Source organism: Numenius arquata, chromosome 16, assembly GCF_964106895.1.
Source record: "Numenius arquata chromosome 16, bNumArq3.hap1.1, whole genome shotgun sequence".
In the NCBI taxonomy this organism is placed as follows: domain Eukaryota; kingdom Metazoa; phylum Chordata; class Aves; order Charadriiformes; family Scolopacidae; genus Numenius; species Numenius arquata.
This window is the reverse complement of record NC_133591.1, coordinates 12,145,671-12,157,758: the sequence shown is the minus strand read 5'-3', so window position 1 is coordinate 12,157,758 and position 12,088 is coordinate 12,145,671. Positions and strand designations below refer to the sequence as shown.

At 49.4% G+C, this 12,088-nt stretch overlaps 1 protein-coding gene across 1 annotated transcript in view; it reads right to left on the bottom strand.

The window, feature by feature from the left end:
• Positions 1-60: 60 nt before the first annotated feature.
• PXN (paxillin) overlaps positions 61-12,088 on the bottom strand; it is a 45,739-nt gene continuing 33,711 nt past the window's right edge. Inside the window, exons 7-11 of the mRNA XM_074159864.1 lie at positions 5,478-5,648; positions 4,960-5,133; positions 4,316-4,397; positions 3,804-3,952; positions 61-1,801 (exon numbers count right to left, since the gene is read on the bottom strand). Of these exons, the coding sequence (XP_074015965.1) occupies positions 1,535-1,801; positions 3,804-3,952; positions 4,316-4,397; positions 4,960-5,133; positions 5,478-5,648 (843 nt within the window). The 3' untranslated portion in view covers positions 61-1,534. The remainder of the gene's footprint in view (positions 1,802-3,803; positions 3,953-4,315; positions 4,398-4,959; positions 5,134-5,477; positions 5,649-12,088) is intronic.

Sequence of the window (12,088 nt, the reverse complement as noted above, 5' to 3'; positions counted from 1 at the left end):
TCCCCACAGATTCCAGCCCCTCCCAACCCGCAATAAAAAGAAAATATTCAATGTTAGTTAGGCTTAACAAAGCGTTGAGGTTACAGATGCAGTAAACCAGCACAACTGGCACACTGCCTAGAACAGCACAGCTTGATATAAAAGTTGCTTCTTAAAATCACTTCAAAACCAATTTCTGTATAAGAGGATTAAAAGTAAATTAGATATGAATTCAAAATCAGTGTAGAAATCTACAGTTCTTATCAAAGACAGGATACAGTATTTACTTTGATAGTAAAACTCCAAGTGTGTCACACACACCTGACCCAAGGGACTTGTTATACCAGTAACAGTCAATATAAAAGGTTATTGCTCTAGCATCTCTCAGTAGAACATGTTTAACAAGCAAAGAAAAGGGAAATACCAAGGGACTGACAGGTCTCATTAGCAAAGAGAGGAAGAAGAAAGGATATAAAGTTCGGATTTTTTTTTTTTTTTCTGGCTTCTTAAACCCCTCCACTTCTCCTCGCTCCTGTGACTGTTTCAGGCCCTGATAGATGGGAGAGTTTCAGGCCAGATAAACACCCACACGTCACACTCGCTCATGACAGGGATGGATGAAAAAGGCTGTGCTCTAACCTCTCTGCATCTGCTTTTAAAGAAGGGACGATGCCTCTTCCTCTCTCCCCAGAGCAGCAGGCAAGGGGGGCAGAAGCCCTGAGAAGGCCTGGGTGCTGACAGAGGTGCCTGGACCAGGATGTCACCCACAGGAGCGCACATCAGTGCTGAGGGATGGTCAGGGCTTACTCCACCTTCTGCTCCAGTGTGTTGAGAAAAGGCAGGGAATAATAAACTAGGGGGAAAAAAAAAACAACCACCCCACACAGAAACATCTTGATTCCTCTTAAAAAAAAGAAAAAAAAAAAGAAAAGAAAAAATAAAAGTAAGTGGTATTATCTCCTTACAGTGTAATGGAACTGGAGAGACCCTTGCAGGGTCCTGGCTGCCTGCGTTGACGCTCTGATCTCAGCAAGTCACGCACGGCACGCGGCTTTAATGAGCGGAGCCAGGGTGGCACCGAGATCACAGAGTGCCCTCGCCGTGCTATTGCTCAGACTGGAGGCGTGCAGATAAAAGCCTGAGAAAGAGGTGTCAAAGCAGAGGGCTGTGCTGTCAGCAAGTGTCACGATTTGCTCAGAGCTGACACAGGCTGAAACCTACTGGCAAAGGCTCCTTCTGCCAGGAGGGGGCTGGGTAAGATCTGCCTGTTGGAGCCCTCAAGCTAAGCTCAGCTGTCAGTCACTCGCACAGACACGCACACCCTAACGAGGGGACTCTGCCTCTCTCTACTGAGACACAGCAAGGGCATTTCCAGTTTAATGGTCCGTCTCATCTCTGGATCTACTGCCTCTCCATAGCAGCAGAAAGCACTCCCACCCCACCCCACCCACCCTCCTCCCCTGTCTGGTAAGGTTTCTAAATCACAGTAATGTTCAGAGAGACAGAACTGCCAAGGGGGTGGCAGAAAGATGCTTAGCGCCCATCTATGATGCCTCTAACAGAAGAGCTTGAGAAAGCAGTTCTGGCAGTAGGGCTTGTCGTTCTGTTCTTTGAAGGTTCCTTTGTTGAGCTGCTTGAGGCAGAAGGCACAGACAAAGTGTTCGGGGTGAAATTTCTTGCCCATAGCAGTGATGCAGCGTCCTGTGATAGGCTTCTGGCAACCGGAGCAGAGCGAGCCGCGCCGCTCGTGGTAATGCACCTCGCAGTAGGGCTGCCCGTCATGCTCAAAGAAGCTGCCATTGATGAATGGTGTGAAACATTCCTGCAGGAGGATAAAGCAGAAGGGGACAGATTGTATAACAAGCTGGGGATGCGAGCAGCTCCACAAGCCTCCTCTGCTCTGCTCTGCAAGGTGAACAGCATTGTCCTGTTCTCCAAAGAGCCAAACTCTGTCCATCAAGAAGAGTTTCCAAGGAAAGGCTGACAAACGGACAGACACAGCCACAACCAAGGGAATTAACCATGCCCCTTCCCCCAGATGGTTTCACTTCTATGAAGAAAATGGTAGAGATGAGCTACCAGATGTGTCCAGCCAGAAGAAAGGAGAGTGCTCCTTCTTCTGAGATGGGGAAAACCTGCAGCACCTTTCCCTATTGTTTGGGTTTTTTTGTTTGGTTTTTTTTTAGTCTCACTCCAGCTTCCCCACAATGGCAGGCAGAAGCAGGGACCAACACAGCCTTTCATGCAGCAGAATTTTGATGAACATGGGACTGGTTCCAGCTGAGAAAATGAGGCACAATTAATCTTTACAAGTGTCTAGAATGGCCGGCATTACGCAGGTACACTTTGCGCAGCGTCATCCATCCTGAAACATCTCCACCAGGTACACATGTATCACTGCTGGGAGAAACTGCTGTTTGGTCTACAGTGCTATTGATTCTGAAAAGATGAGGAGAAGAGGATACACCAGCTACATGCTTGTTAGCATCCAGAGCTCCTCACTCCCCTCAGCATCAGGCAGCTGAGGATCTACACTTCAGAACGTGCAGAAGCACCCACCATCCCCACAAGACTGGGGAGACCCCTCTCCTTGTACGAGTGGGAAACTGAGGCAGCAGGGTGTGGGGGAGAGTCGAGGATACTGTCAGATTTACTGAACTATCAGCAGCAAGGCCCAGAGAAGCCAGGTTTCCAGAATCCTGGTTTTGCTCAGCCCCAACACCATCCTCTTCCCAGGGAGGACACACAGTATGACACACAGCTGGACCCCACCACATACACAGGAGTCCAGCAAACAGCAGGCAGAGCCATGGACAGCTGAACACTCACAATACTGGGAAAAATGCAGTTAGCCTGCAGTGTGTCCAAGACTATTGTAATGCTGACAATTAATTCAACTAACAGTCTGCCCCCTCAGTCAGCAGGACAGCTGAAAACTCTGCTCTGCTTTAGTAAAAACAGGAAGAGTATCCCTCCTCGTGCCCTGGAAGACAGCAGTGCTGGCCCCACTCATACAGGCAGTGTGACAGCAGGGAGAAAGGAAACCAGAACAGTTTCACAGAAGTCTCAATCTCTGTGCAAAGAGGCACAGCCCTCCCCAGTGCCACACAGTCAGGACTGCCAGCCTCTGCCTCCATTCTCTGCACACCACTCCGGCAGCCACAGATAGTTCTGGGCAGGCAGTCCCAACAGCACGGTGACAGTCTGCTCTGAGCATCGTACCAGGAATCAGCAGCTTGTGGTTCTGCTGCTTGTTCTGGTCTCTGCCTTTCTTTTCCACTCTAGGAAACACTGGCTGATTTTGCTCATCTCTTGGGGCCTGTAAGAGTTAATGTTTGCAAGGCTCTCTGAAAGAGTGCCAAGCATTTAATCTGCAGTATTCCTGTTTATTATGCCTGTTGTATGGAGCCTGCCACTATTTCACTGACTTGCATGTTTGTCTGAACAAGGTCAGTCTCATTAGTTTACATTGTCAGATGAAGCATGGGAGGAAGAGCCTCAAAATCTGATTGCTGAGGCAAGTGCTTAGAGAGAAGCTTAACTTATAATTATTTAAAGGTCACAGAAAATGTCTCTGTTTATCTGTGAGCTGTTGCAGAAGCCCATAATTGCAGCTGGGAACAGAAAGAGTAAAGCAGCTAGAAAGTTTAATGTAAACAGGCAGAGGAACGAGAAGGTGTTTGGTTGCTGACATGTTTTTATCTCGTGGGGCTGGCTGCCCTTCGCTACCCCACAGACGCCGTTTCCTGATAAGGGACCAGATGCCTGCAGGGTGGAAATGAGAGGGGTCGTACAGCAGCTGCGAAGGACCTTGGGTTTCTTACCCGACAGACAAAGCATTCAGGGTGCCATAGGGTGTTCAAGGCAGAGATGTAGTTTTCCAGGATAGCCCGGGCACAGCCTCCACACTTAGGAGCAAACATGTCAAAGTAGTCCTTGCGGCAATAGGCTTTGCCATCCTTCTCATGAAATCCTGCCAAAGGAGAAGAGAGGCAAAGAGTATCAGCTCCCAATCTTTACCTGTGGCCAGCCACGTTCTGCAGGGTAACCAGCGTGGGTAGGAGCATCCTTCCCTCTGCTAACACAGACACAGCAGGTAGCTGCGCCTTGTTCTGCTGCCCTTCCTGTCCCATGCGCACATGTGCACAAGCACAGCCTTCCTCTCCAGGGGGAAAAGAAGATTTCTGCTAGCATCCTTCCCCCATAAACAGCTATATCCCTTGGAACTTCCATCTTCAGTGGTTCCCCTGTCCTCTCTCAGGCTGTCCCCTGAGAGCAGCTCTGCCTTACACACTTGTCTGCAGTTCAGGGAGGAGACTGCATAAACCAGCCATACCTTCAGGTCCAAAGAAAGCTCCACACTGGGCACAGAAAAAGTGTTCAGGGTGCCATGTCCTGTCCAAAGCCGTCACCACTTTCTGTTCAGAGGAAGACAAAGTGCAAGTCACGTAAATGATGGTTTGAGCTTGGAGGTAAGGGGAGGGCTGGATCAGGGGAAGAACACATTCATGTTGGTACTGACAAGAGCATGCATTAAAATAGATTGTCCTTTAGAGAGCTGAGTCAATTCTCCCCCGTCCCTGGCTCGTTCAGGCTTTCCCACTGCACACTTTTTTTTTTACCCTAAAAGGATCTTACACACGGCTTCCTCCCTTATAGAGGGCCCCATCCAGCTCTCAGGACTAGCACTGGTGCCTGCTGCTACAGGCTACCAACAGACAAATGCTGACGGATCACTACCAGAATGATGGAGTGATGTGGGGTTCTAGTGGAACTTCAGCGAATGTAAGAGGGACCAACTCCTCTCACTAGTTCAAGAATTTGACTGGGCAAAGTTGCTTCCCTTTCAGAGCCAGGGCAAAGGAAAAACAGAAGTCCCCAAACAAAATCTTCCACCCAGGACACACGGGTGAAGTGGAGTTTTTAACACCTAGGCCTGCAGCACCTTGCCAGCACCCTTCATCATCCCAAGGAACTCACATCAAGGATCGGCCCATTGCAGTAGTAGCAGCGAGGGGAGAAGAGGTTGTGGTAGTCCTTCTCGCAGTAGGGCTGACCATCCCGCTCAAAGAAGTTACGCGACCCGATCTCCTCCTGGCAGTGGGTGCAGACGAAGTGCTCAGGGTGCCAGGTTTTCCCCATGGCTGTAACTACCTGTTGGGAAAACAAATTATGAAGGACAACTGTCTTTCCCTCTCCCCTAGACCACATGACAAGATACCAGCTGGAGGTCAGCAAGAATGACAAGTTCTACTACTCAAGTGAGCCCTGGACTGGGGTAGCATGAAAACTGAATTACCTATCATCTCAGGAGAGGGCAGTCCCTCAAGGGCAGGGTAGAGGTCACTGGAGGAGCTTACAGCGTACCTAGCCAGTGGATAAATAGAGTACTTCAGTTTCTCCAGCATCTCCAGTCTCTTCAGCCTCACGAAACAGCCCTCCCCATTACTCCCAGCTGCAGCCCAAGATTCAGCAATGAGACAGCACCTTCAACTCACCTGCCCAGCAATAGGCTTCTTGCAGGCTCCACAGACACCTTTGGCAACTGTAGCTACACCCAGTTTGTTCAGGTCAGACTGGAGACTTCCCAGCATGGTGTCCAGCTGACTGCCAGGCTTGGAGGCTGTGGATGGAGGGGAGCTGCTCCCGGCTTTCCCCTGTGCCATGAACTGCAGAGAAGAGAAAACAAAGACTGTAAGGCAAGTGATGCTGTGCTTACAGGATAAATGCCTGCTGTTGCTGCCAGTGGCTCCCCTGTAGAGACAGACAGGAGATTGCTAGGAGACAGCTATGCTCTCTGCAGAAACCAGTGTGAGCCAGGATCAAGTATACACATGTATTCTGCCCATGCAGAGACCCTGGGATGCATAACAGCAGAGCTGGAAGCTGAAGATTTGATTTTCCTTCACTGCACATACAGCAGAAGTCACCAGCAGATCCCAAGCAGTCAGTACAGTGCTCTCTGAGCCTCTGCCAAAAGTCTCCCTTTACCTCACCAGCTCCTGGCCAGCTGACAAAGCAGAGACGCCATCCAGAGGGGCCCTTCCCCTTGACCTCTCTCTATTTCTATGCTGTTGCCTCTCAGTTGTTACTCCCTCCTCTCTGATAAGAGATCCCTCTGCCCTTCCTCATCTCACCCCCCTTTCAGCTAGAATCCTTTTTTCCTTCCCCTCCCTCCCTTTGCACCATCTTTCGCGGATCTTTCTGCCAAGTCTCCTTTGCCCCCATCAGGTGGCTCTCATCCCCCATCTGAGTTAAGCGACTGGAAGCAGGAAGGAAATAACTCCCTTGAAGTTGCCTGCTGTTTACCTACAGAGAGGGCAGTACGTCCACAGCAGAGCCCGAGCAGACAGGACTGCAATGGAAGGACTGCCACGTCTATTGTGGGACCGCTGAAAATACATGGAGGTCAGGGGAAAGGGATTAAGATACTTGTCTCAGAGGCCATTTCCAAGACTCACACCACCACAGTACACGTGGCTTGGAAAAGCTTCCCAGAGGAGGGGTAGAAAAGTTATACTTAGGTTCATAACTTATAAATAAAGTACATGCTCTCTTTGGCTACCAAAGCACCCTTTGCAGACAAACTGCAATAATGAAATACACATTCTTTTAGCTGACTTTGCACCACAATAGCTACTGCCAGATTTAGAGAGACCCAAAGAACTCCCTCCCTGAGATGTTGGTCTGGAGCATGTTCTCTTACTAAGAGGATAGATTAAAACAGACATAAAATCTCCACTTGAGGACAACCCACTAGCCCGCTGCCAGCACAGCCAGGGGAGCAGGGACACACTGAAGTGCTCCACAGCCCTGGCAGAACCCGCCCTTCCAGCCACAGGAGGACCTCTATTCCCTGTCTGCAGCTGGTCGCACTTGTAGTAGACTGGTTTACTCAATGACAAACCCTGGTTTCCACTCATTTGTATAAAAATTGTCACGACATACATCATATTAGCTTTCTTGCACAAACATAAAGACACACTCCTCATCAGCCTTGCCCTGCATGCAGCATGACTCCCAACGCAGCCTAACACACAATGTCTCCTCTTCTCTCTCCTCCCAGCCATCCTGTAACTTGCAGCCTCTCTCCTAGACCAGCAGCACAGAACAGCCTCATCACACCCCAATGTCCTCAGCCTAAAACAAACCCTCCCGTCACGCAGCAGTTATTTGCTACCTGACAGTTACAGTGAATGTCTCCAAAGCACACCACTGCAAGGAGACTTCTCACAGGAGGGAGACAGCAGACCTTTGTAAACAAAGCCAGGCCAGAGTCCCAGGACCAAGCCAGGGTTTGTTGTATGGCACAGCACGAGGAAAAGGGCTGCACCGTGTCAAGAGAACCATATCCTCTCTCGCTCTAACCAGGGGCTTGTGGCCACCAGGCAGGGCAGGCACAAATGCCACATGTAAATGATAGATACCACCTGGAAAAAAAGGAGATGAGATGAATTGTGCTGAATGCAGCTACAGAGCACTTCACCCTTGCCTGTAGGGACCACACGCTCCTGCAAGCCACAGCTGACCTTAGTGCCAGCACAACCACCTGTGCACACTACAGTTTCTACCTGGCCTGTGGATCCAGCCTTCTTGACAGCTCACAGATGAGTCCCCACCTGAAAGAGGTTTGTTTCCACCTCCTGCATGGAATGCCTGCTGTTTACAGGGGACGCTCAGCACAGCACCCACATAAACTCATCATGCAAAGGCTCTTCAAATTCCCGCCTTCACCCATGAGATTTGCCATCTCTCGAGTTCAGTTAGGAGCTCTATGAGCAGCAAACCATGCATGACAGGGTATCATCTACATTAACTGCGCTGGGAGTTCTTGGAGCAGATCCCAGCAGCATCTGCAGCACACTCATTGACCAGAAGAGCACACCATGCTGAAGAAAGAAAGGAGGTCCTGCCTTCTCAGGGGCTGGGGGGCCCAGGGGTGAATGAGCAGCCAGCAGACTGGCACTGCGGACGAGGGGAGGAGCAGAAGTCACCTGAAAAGTACAACAGTTCAAAATGCAGAGATGTTTCCTCACTCACAGCTTGAGAGATGCCTGTACACATAACATTACACACCACTGCACCGCTCGTATACTTTAAGACCTCCCACCATCCTGGAGCTGCAGCCCTTCCCTGACAGGAGATGCAGAACACAGCTCCTAATCATACCATCTCCTCCCCAAAATCCACTCGGACTGTGGACACCTGCCTAAACAGTCAAACACAGGAATTACTGCTGATTTGCTCCTTCCAATGTCGAAGTTTTGCCCACTCCAAGAGAGATTTGCAGCCTGTGCTTCAGAACTGTCTCCTTCATCTCAGAGGGAACTAGAGTCTTTGCTGCATAAAGTGATCATCAGGACAGACAGGAACCACTCACACACCAGCAGGTGATTGCACAGACACACACTTTGCAGTGCTAGAGGCACAGCTGGGATTAGATATTATCAGCAAGTCCTCCTCTCTTATCTATCAGTTCAGTACCAGCCTTTACCTGAACGTTTTATCTGCTGAGCTATCAACCTGGGAGCAGTATTTAGACTGGAAAACACTCCTAAAAACACAAACCAGAAGAGAGAAGCCTGCCTGCATCTGTGGGAAGAAAGCTTCATCTTCAGTCTGACAGCCAACAGAAACAACTGTCTTGGTGCTAGGGGTCCAGGCCTGGGGAGAACACGAGTGCCTAGGATCTTCAGGAGGGGTGCCCACACCAGAAAGCTCATGATAATCATCATCAGAAGTTTCCCATTGGAAGAGAGGCTGGGGAGCCAAGCTGAAGGAAGAGGAAGAGACTGGACTGGGAGCTGAGGTAGATGGCACATGGGAAGGCTGAGGTGGGAGCGGGAGGAGAGGCGCAGGGCCAGAGAGATGAGAGGGAGCAGCATTAGCAGGGACTGTCTTTGCAGCTTCTTTGGAAGGCTGGAGTGGGGGAGAGGCTGGAACAGAGACCGTCCTCCTTGGAGGGTGTGGGGATTCTGGAGGAAAAACCACCTAGAAAGACACGGAGGAAGAAGAAAGGTGAATAAATCCAAAGAGGAGCAAACAAGCACTTCCTGCAATAGGAAGACTGGTTGTTACCACTGTGCTTATCTACGGGGAAAAAGCAGCAAGAAAGCAAAAGGAACTAGAAAATATGCTTCCCTGTGTAGCTCAAGGAAGAGCATCATCTTACACCCAGCACTTCCTGCACAGGTACAGCACTGAGGAAAACCAAGTACACCTCTATGACAGGCGCGGTTTTAAAAACAATGCCCACATGGACATTTGAAGGTGACAGTAGCAGACTGCCCACCAGCACCCTCAGATCCCACTCCGATTCCTAAATATCAGGAACTAGGACCTGAGTGCCAGTTTCCTTTTCAGGCCAGACAAGGGTGAGTAGGAGTTAGTTCTTCATTTCATGTTGCTTAGGACACTCAGAAACTAAATCTGCACCTCCACTCAATGCTACCTGGACAGAGGGACATGCTGGAATTTCCCAGCATATGTCCCTGCTTTCTACCTTCTCTACTTGCTGTCCACCATTCTGCTCTTCCCCCTGGGGTGTGGCAGTGATAATGACCCCCTCTGTCAGCCAGTCATCCTGGCTTTTCCATTCTTCCTGCTCCTGTTTAGCGATGCCCAGTCTGTCCTGCAGCTCTTCAATCAAGCGATCCTGGGACTCAGTCTTGTGAAATATGGCAGGACCTAGTTTACGCCTTGGAGAGAGGTCACGATACATTGGATGCACATTCGCAGTCTCTTTTGTCCTCTTGATTAAAGATTTAATCTAAATGACAAAGGTAACAGTATCAGCAGAGAAGAGCAATGTCAGAGCAAGCCCCAAGATGCAACAGCACAAACTCAAGCCATTAGTGACAACTGTGAGCAGGAAGAGTGATGACATTTATTCCACAATGCCAAAATTCCTCTTGGCACAGCCCAGAACAGTGACTCAGTGCAAGGAAAAACCCCGTAAGGACAGTAACAGCAGCCAAAAATAACTATCTAGAAAAGGAAGGGAAAGATTAACCAGCAGGAAGCCAAGATAGGAGGTGCAGCATGACCACTCCAGTGAGCATTAAAGAAACCTCAGCATCACAAGGACACAGAGCGGCCTCACTGTGTTTGCCCTTTACAGGACACAACTCTTGGTCAGAGATGTCTGCTGCACAAAGCGGGCTTCCAGCACTGGAAGGAGCACTACCAGCCCCAGCAACGAGACCTAAAAAGGCCAGCAGAGGTGCCATCCCAAGTCAGGAACATCCTCCAGTGGCATGAAACAGCCCTTTGACTTTTAAGAAGCCTCTGTGGACTGAGTCTTACCCCAGTTAGGGAATAAAAGTCCATTTCACAGGGAAGTCCCTACAAACTGCCATGTTTTGTACTGCTGACCAACATGCAGAAGAGACCACAAGATGAAGCAGAGGATTTCAAACCTCCATGACATGCAGCTGTCAGTCCCATTGCTCAGAGCTGCATGCTGTTAGTGTGGGTGAGCACACTCACACCACACACAAAACGTTAGTACACTGTCACAACAGTCCTAGCTAGGACTTGTCCTACTCCTACATTCATTCAGTGCCTGCCTGGCCTGATGCAGAAATCCTCTCAATGGGTGGTCTGGAGACACATGGCAGATCCCATTCAGCTTTCCAAATCTTTTCAGGAGATTCCAGAGCAACTGCAGAACTTCTGAACTGCTCATTTTCCTCCTCTCCTCTGCCTTTGTTCATGTTAGCAGTACCTGCCTTCCTGGGAGTTCTATCTCTGCCCTGTCTCTTCTTGACCAGATCAGGAGAGTCATCTACCTTGGTTTCATGTGGTACTTCTGCTTTTAGCTCCTGTCCTTGCTCCACTACAAAGCCCAACTGGTTTTTAGTGTCTGGGAAGACGTCCCACCGATCCAGGGCCACAACAGAAGGTTCATACACAGGATTCAAAACACTCTCCTTCTTTGCATGTACCTCTGGCACACGTACAGGCAGCCCCAAGGCCCACAGCTCATCTAAAGCTGTTTCCACACTTCTACACTGGGAAGGAAGGGCTGAATTGTCCCTGAACGCTCCCTGCTGATCCAGCTCTTTATGTGTCTGCCCCTTTCCTTGACCATTTGACGTGTTTGAAATTGGTACACTAGAGATTTGGGGATCGGTTCTCTGCTCCTTCTTCTCAGTCTCTTTTGCCAAATCGTACTCTAGGCCTTGTGCCTCCACATTAGCAGATCTACAGAGAAGCTCCACACTGGAAGCTGGCACAGCCTGGGAAGTGTTTCTAGAAGAGTCAGGCTTTCTGCTCAGCCGAATTAAGCTTGCAGAGGTCACCTGCTGCCCACGAGTAGCGTAACTAGAAGAGACTCGTGGCGGGGGCACAGGGACTGTTTGTGGCAAACAGGGCACACATGGAGGAGCAGCAGAATGACCTGAAGTGTTACTGCCTTCCTCAACACACAGGACTGCTGAGAGGGCAGATGTCGGCACTGCCGAGTCCCCACTGTGACTTGCAGAAGGGTGTTTGGAATGGGATAGCACTGTTGGGCTGTGAGGAGTGTTGCTGGAGTCTGCGCTTGCTGAACTGGGAATCGGTTCTAGGGAGGGTTCGGGAATCAGAGACATAGTGGAACTAGTCTGCAAAAAGGAGAAAGAAGGAATAAGGAGAGAAAAAGATAAAGACAGAGGGTAAGGAGAAGAAAAAAAAGCAAAGAATTAAGCATTATAGCAATTATGACCTTCAAATCAAAGAGCTGTGTTGATACAAAGCCTTACTTCCAAGAGTAAAGATGGAAAATGAGATATTAAAGAGCAGATCCAGTATGACATTGTGCTGATCCTCACATGAGCTTGTGTGAGATGAAGTTCTACAGCCATGGAGATCCTTTTCCTATGCCCTTTAAGTGATAGCTCACGTGTTCACCTGCAGCTGTGACAGGGGACGCAGCGGCCACTGCAAAGCCAGCTACAAACCCAGGAATGTCTAGACCATGAGTAAAGGTCACATTAACAACTTACTCATAGTCAGACGTGTAAGTTTTACATTTCAAAGCTGAAAAAAAAGCAATCAATGAATAGAACAAAGCATGACATTTTCTTCTTGATACACTAATAAAATGCTCCAGTTGGCTGAGTTCATG